The 7,503-nt window shown below is 41.8% G+C and overlaps 1 protein-coding gene across 2 annotated transcripts in view; it reads right to left on the reverse strand.

The window, feature by feature from the left end:
- The window catches only part of brd2b (bromodomain containing 2b), a 64,122-nt gene that overhangs the window by 4,781 nt on the left and 51,838 nt on the right, over positions 1–7,503 (reverse strand). Inside the window, exons 2-6 of one of the 2 annotated variants that reach the window (XM_078252221.1) lie at positions 3,764–4,052; positions 3,360–3,497; positions 1,711–1,855; positions 1,349–1,509; positions 155–652 (exon numbers count right to left, since the gene is read on the reverse strand). In XM_078252221.1, the coding sequence (XP_078108347.1) occupies positions 155–652; positions 1,349–1,509; positions 1,711–1,855; positions 3,360–3,497; positions 3,764–4,052 (1,231 nt within the window). Of the gene's footprint in view, positions 1–154; positions 653–1,348; positions 1,510–1,710; positions 1,856–3,347; positions 3,498–3,763; positions 4,053–7,503 lie in introns of those variants that run through there. The other variant, XM_078252222.1, reaches the window with a different exon arrangement.

Below are 7,503 nucleotides of genomic sequence, written 5' to 3' on the forward strand. Positions count from 1 at the left end.
TGTGTTCGACATCACAGTGTGTTACTGTACATTTAAAAAAAGGACATTCTAACATTAAGAGATCTTAAACAACACAACTGTGATCAGTAACACAGTAGGAGCTATATTGATTGTCTATTACTTTTTCCACAAGTAAAAGCATACAAGAAGTCACCTTGATGGTGCTGAGGTCCATGGGACACTTAATGATGTCATGATAGTCGTGAAGTCCCAGTGCAGCTGCGTCCACAGGCGTGTAGAAAGGCCAGGCGTACGCAGCATGTTTCTTTGACAAGATGTCCTTCAGCAGCCCACTACAGTACCTCAGCTGAGGACTTAGTTTGCCCTTCCTCAAGGGCTGAGCCTGGACAGAATCAGGCAAGTCCTTCTTGGGGGGTTTAATGGGGCGTCCGCTGCCCACTCTGCGTCCACTGCCCGCCATCATTGGCTGGAGCAAGACGGGACCTCCAGGGCTCCTGACCAGGCCCATTGCAGGTTGGGTCTCCAAGCTCATGCCCCCCATGGAAGAGATGGTGTGCATGGAGGTGTCATGGACCTGGCCCCCGTGGCCTCCCTTCCCCAAGCCTACCATGTGCGTTGCTCCCGACATGCCCACAGTCAGGCCCATGGTGGAGGGGGTGGTGGTGTCTGCCTTACGTTTCACACCTTTTTTCTACAAAGAAATATTGTGATCTCAAAATTGTGGCTTTATTCCAATCATTATAATGCTTGCAATTTAACATGTTTTCCCTACAACGAAAAATGCTGAATATACGAAATATTTTGCGATGTTTCTTAAATGAGGTACTTAAAATCTGTCGACTTAAAAACTAGAGATGTTCCGATAACGATACCAGTATCGGTATCACCTCCGATATTGCCTAAAACGCTGGTATTGGGAAGTACTGGAGTTTATGCACCGATCCGATACCACGTAATATAGTTTATTTATGTTCTTTTTCCCGTTATTACTGACTGTCAAACTGGATAATAAAAGAAAGTTCTGGGGCGTTCATCGTTTGCGTTTGTTCATGTTTCACAAAGAGTTTAACCTGAGCCAGGCCGACAACAAAGATAGAAATAATATCACATCCATACAGGGATAGTAGTATACAGTTGTTAAAACATAATAAAATATATGACACACTGGTATTAGATCGCTACTCGGTATCGGCCGATACCCAAGTTCAGGTATCGGAATGGGTATCGGGAAGCAAAAAATGGTATCGGACCATCTCTATTAAAAACCCTGGTCTTACTGGTCTTGTTTGTCATATATTTTTATATGCACAGCAATAGACAACCAGTTCGGACATTTCTACACAAATTTTGCTAATTATCATTATACGTATTGTGTTTTTTTGTATACCTTGGTTGTGGGCTGTGTAGGGGGCAGGCCCATGATGTTGGCCGGGGGCAGGCTTTTGGTCAGTACAGCCTGGGGAGAGTTGGCCAGCATGGAATCCCCAGTGTCAGAGGAAGAAGGGGAGTAGGCTGACTGGGACACCGCTGGCACCTGCTGAGCCCTCGCTGGTGAGAGATACATTTTCAACTTCAGTGATAGGATTCAGCTACAGAATGACAGGTGACAAAAAGTAATGTCTGCTACTTTTACATTATACTTTTCTGCTAATTTGTGTAGTCAAAGGTTTCTTGTGATAATAGCTGTAAACGTAAACAACAACTATAGAAACAACTTTCAAATTCTGTAAGACTTTGTCACTAACTCACAGTTAGATGTGCGACCTCTTCCCTTGCTGTTCTTGCTTCGAGGAGCTGGAGGAGGCAGCTCAATTTCGTCCTGGGGCATCTGGGCCACCTTTTGGAGAAAGATCTTCTCTAAGGACTGAGCCATCAGCACAATGTCGTCTGTCGGCTAGCCAAGAAAACAATTCACAAACACATTAGCAACACTGCAAAGAAGCCACAACAGTAAACAAATACTGTTCTTGGGACTGAAGTTAATTTCAATTCACTTCTTTGACTCGTGTTTTAATGATTAGCTGATTAATTCATGTGCGGACTGATGAAAACATCAATACATTAAATACCAAACGTCTGCTTCACAAATGCTTGAAACTCGTTCTAGGGTTGGTCATTGCTTCTGATATTTTACAAATGAAATGAATAACAAAAAGTAAAAACAGTGATATATGGATAAAACTGATGGTGAAAATGATCTTTGGTGTCACTCCTAGATGCTAAGACAGAACCAAAGTTTTGGGAATATCGGGAACTACCACATAGACACCCTTAGCAAGACACCTGGATTTAGACGCACTGTCAAAGCGTAATGGGGGGGAGGAGGAGGAGGAGACGATCACTGTAATCTGTTGCATGATTATTGTAAGTATCCGACATTGTGTTAACATTTTCAGAGCAGTTGTCTGATTTGTAAAAAATGATTTGGTAATGGATCTCCACTAAATCTTCAGAGGCAGCACCATGTTCCTCAACAGTTGGATGCTGTAATCATTTGTTTCCTTGTCAACTTTACATTTTCATTTTCCCTCTTGCCTCAAGAGTTACGCTGTAGCGCAATACAGTATACGCAGGTCAGCACGTGTTCTGTTATTACATAGGATAGCATCCCAGATAGAATCCCAGACAAGTTTCTGTTTGTTAAGTGTTAGATGACCCTTTTCTCATGGGAAATACAGAAAAGGTGTAAAATTGCCTCCTCTCAAATCCTCAAGAAAATCCCTGGGCCTGCACCTGGGCCCGGATCATCAATTTAAAAAAAATTAAGGTTCTGGTAGGGCAGTTAAAACAACAAACTAGTAGGGGTGGGGGGAAATCGATACAACATAGTATCGCAATATTTTCCGTGGCAATACTGTATCGCTAGACAGACGCCAAGTATCGATCTTTTATTATATGTGTGTTGGTCAGTTTGTCTGCTTGACAATCCCATTTTGCAGCAATAAAATTGAAGTGAGATGAACAAACAGAACTGTATCTTTTTAGATAAAACAGATGTTGACAAAGTTTTCTTTTGGGGACATCATTTGAAATTGGGAACAATTTGAAGAAAAAGGTAATATATTGCAATATATCGCAGAATATTGCAATATGTTTGAAATCGCAATAATATTGTATCGTGACATAAGTATCGTGATGATATCGTATCGTGAGGCCTCTGGTGATTCCCACCCCTACAAACTAGGGTTTAAAAGTCGGTACTAATCTACATTTGGACATGTGCCCCAACTGCTTTGAGCTTTATATAACCATGTGTTATCCCTGCAGTGAGTAAGGTCTACCTGATAGTAAATATAAGCATTAGAGTGATGTCATCTTATCAAGGAAAGAATAAGAGAGAAATTAAAAACGGACAAAAACACAATGGATAAAGATCTGTTTTTTACCTTTTAACCTACCTTGTTGTAGATGTAGCAGTTGGTGAACATTGTGTTGAAGTCCTGAATGCACTCACTTGCACTGCGGTAGAAGTTGTTCTCCAGACGCTTTTTGATGGTCCCCATGTCCATGGGTTGTTTGATAATTTTATGGTAATCCTGAAAAGGGCAGAATGTTACACAGAGATCTGAAACACATGGAGTTTTTATTTATTAAAGAAATAATGAAACCATGACTTGTGGAGCATGTTGAACATTGCAAATCAACTAAATCTAACAGAAGAAGCATCCTGTAGGGGATTTTTACTTTAACATCTGAGCTGAGGCACCACAATGAATTGCTGAAACATAAATAAAACGCAACAAAATTAAAGTGAAAGAAGAAAATGAAAGTCTCTCTGTTGACACTGCTGCATTTAACTCACCGGTAGGTTAAGCCTGTAGGCATCCACAGGCTCATGGAATGGCCAGGCAAAGTGATGCCTCCAGAGTGACTTCATCAGGGTCCTCTGGAGATACTGCAGCTGGTTGGTCATGCGACCTGGGCGGCTGGGATCCTTCACTGGAGGCTGTGGTGGGACGGGAGGACCCTGGGGCATCGTGTGCGGCAGAGATGGGCTCTCAAAGTCCTCATACAACAAGGATGGCTTGCGAATGCGTTTGCCCGAACTACTGTGTTGGTCCATCCCGCCACTGGACAACCCGACCAGAGAGCTTGAGGGGAGGACACAGAGGAAAAGATGAAATTTTGACAGTGTGCCTACTATTTGGTGGACATCCCAATAACACTGGCTAACAGTAAATCTGCTGTTTGACACGGGATACAATAAAGAGTTTCCATGATAGGAGGAGGAGTTTGGTTATTCAGAATTTGAGAAACTCTATTCAAACTTTAAAATGTTCCACATCTTTCATACATTCAGGGTAGTATTCAACTTTCAAATCACATTAATACTTTTTTTAAATATTCAACCTTCTTTGAGGCTTTGAAAAAGCCCTTCTGACATTTTTCCATTAGTGTGTCTTGGATAGAATGTTCAGTGTCAGAGTTGGGGATCCAACAGAGTGAGGAACAGCAGATGTAAATGTATTTTTATTTTGATATACCATCCAGTTTGAACTCTCATACATTTGTTTCACATCAAAATGTAGGGAATGTTGTGCCCTTTCTAACAATGTGCTTAGGGAGGCAAACAGACTTTCACATGAGGCACAGTGAAAGTCTGATTTGCGCAGTGAAGGAGTGGAGGAGGGAGGGGGACACTGTACGTTTGACAGGTCAAAATGTCCATTTAATGATTATACCTCTGAAGTTCGTTCTTTAATTCAAAAACCGTGAGTCCAAACGGCAAAATATTATCATCACCAGAGAGATACAAGTCTGGCGAAAGCATGGATGTTTTTTTTATGTTTGTGGTGTCAAATATATGCGACACATAGGGTTGGGTACCCAACCTGGTACTTTTACCGGTACCGACCGAATCACGTCGGTACTACCGAGTATTGGTTCACGTAAAATCAAACAGTGCCAAATTTCGGTACCTGAGAGTAAGCGCAAGCTTATCTGTCCTCTCTGCATGTTGACAGAGAGCAGAGGTCCGACACACGCGCGCTCGCAGAGGTGCAGACGGAGCAAACTACGTCGGCTCTGCAGTTTTGTTGTCGCAGAGAGTCACGGCAATGCCGATAAAGCGGTTTCAAGTGTGGTTACAGTTTTTCAAAACTTCATGCAGACACCTTTCACTGTGATATGATATTAATGGCGAGCCGAAAGCGGTTGCGGTGCTGTTGACATTACACTTCCTCTGAGACGAGCAGGCACAACGGTGGTTTCTGTGCCCTGGGGACTGACTGACAGGCTGAGGTTGTAAGGCAAGGCAACTTTAGTTCTACAGCACCTTTCAGCAACAAGGCCACTCAAAGTGTTTTACATGAAACATTAAAGAGCAATTAAAAACGGTCATGAAAATAAAACAAGAATAATATAAAAATACAAGAATAAAAGTTACAGTGAGTAAGAAATTAATAATTATTCAATTTAATAGGTTGTAGGGATGGGTTTGGGAGGAGAGAGGGAGGGGTTTTATTTTTGTTTAATTTCTGTCAGTGTAAAATATTCTAAATAAATAACAATGTTCTAAGTAAATAGGTTTGGAATTATTTTTACAACTGAAATACATTTTTTGTAATTACAGAGGGAAAGTACCGAAAAAAAAGTACCGTTGGGTACCGGGAACCGAATTCCAGGTACCGGTATCGGAAGTGGTATTGGTTCACATGCGAAAGGTACCCAACCCTAGCAACACAGAGGATGTAACAAACAGGGAACCGTCTGCATCCTTCCAGATATTTATTTTCATCGTTTCTATCGGCAGTTGGTATGAACAAAGCCAAAAGTGTAAGTCCGTTGGATTCCATGGTTACATGTATGCGATTGAAGTGTGTGAGAGAGCGGAAAATACAGTGGTTGGGTAAAGGCCATTGTCACCACAGGTATATAGTTAATATCATTAATAGCAGCTGATCTGAGCTACCTTTACTCTTCTGTTTGACATGTCCTGCAAACAGAGGACAACACGGCCTACAGTAAAGAGTCTCCATGATAGGAGGTGTGTGTGTCATAACTTGTTGCTATGGTGATTTCCGCAGTGAGGGAGGGGGAGACAGTATCTTCAATGGGTCAAACATGTACATTTAACGATAATTATACATAAGTTTGTTCTGCAATTCAAAAATATTATCACCAGAGAGATAAAAATCTGGCGAATGCATTGATGCGTTTTTTATGTTTGTGGTGTCAAATATATGCGACACAGAGCAGGTAACAAACAGGGAACCGTCTGCGTCCTTCCAGATATTTCTTTTCATTGTTTCTATCGGCAGTCGGTATGAACAGAGCCAAAAGTTTAAGTCCGGTAAATTCCATAGTTACATGTCTGCGACCGGCACAAATGTTCCTACATTTTGACCAACCATGATGTATGAAGAGTGAAAACTGTAGGGGAGAGAGCAATTTGTTTGGAAAAATTTCAGAGAATCGTACTGCAGCTGCACACACACACACACACACACACACACACACACACACACACACACACACAGCACACACACACACACACACACACACACACACACACACACACACACACACACACACCACACACACACACACACACACACACACACACACACACACACACACACACACACACACACACACACACACACACGATATCAGAATTCCCATTCAGCCCAATAAAGGCCAAAGTCTTGTCTTCAGTTTAAACTTTTAATTATTTTTCTACATTAAAGTATGGCGAATCGGTATGGCCCCAAAGACGGGTTGTCTTGAGCCATGTTAAGCGAGTTCCCGAAAATTTCCCATTAAAGTCTATGGAAAATTTTGCGCCGTTTTTTTTGCCTATTTCGTGAAAAACATGCGAATACAGTAATAGTTTAATCGGAACACTGAATTAATAATAATTTATACTTTATTAATCCCACGTATGTTGTTATCATACCTATACATGCACTAATGGAGAGCTGTATAGGAGAGGGGCTGCAGCTGTCAATGGACAGGCTGCCCCGAGCAGTTGGGGATTCGGTGAACTGGCACCTCTCCAGCTACCAGTCCACCGCCCCTCCGCTTCCCAACCCAACTCTCTACAGACTGAGCTATTGTGGGAACAGAAATGTTACTACACTTACAATAAAAGTGGTGAGAATGAAAGTATAAACATCATATCACTTCTTTACACCATATGATGAATGATTGATAAAAAAGGAGAACTCTGACCACATTCTTGTGAGGGAAGACAAAGACACAGACAGATCCATTCTGTTACCCTCTCCCATGAACGCATGCACTCATGGAAAATCTACTTATGTCCAAAAGCACAGCCTATACATGCTTCATACATAAATCCCATGACCGGTGAAACTATTGTTTTGCCCTCCCGGTCAGTGAACCGTTATCTAGGAAAGTAGGATTCTGTCGATAGGCTGCTACTTTTAGCACAGTCATGGGAACCACCATCCACCGCATGGCTCCTCACCAGCTAAAAAACAAGCATTCATTTACAATAAGGCTGGGTGATAAGACCCCAATACCTATATGATATATATGATCACATAAATACAAGAAACCGCCTGTTTTTTATAAAAT

The sequence above is a fragment of the Sander vitreus genome, chromosome 6 (assembly GCF_031162955.1).
Source record: "Sander vitreus isolate 19-12246 chromosome 6, sanVit1, whole genome shotgun sequence".
Classification (NCBI taxonomy): domain Eukaryota; kingdom Metazoa; phylum Chordata; class Actinopteri; order Perciformes; family Percidae; genus Sander; species Sander vitreus.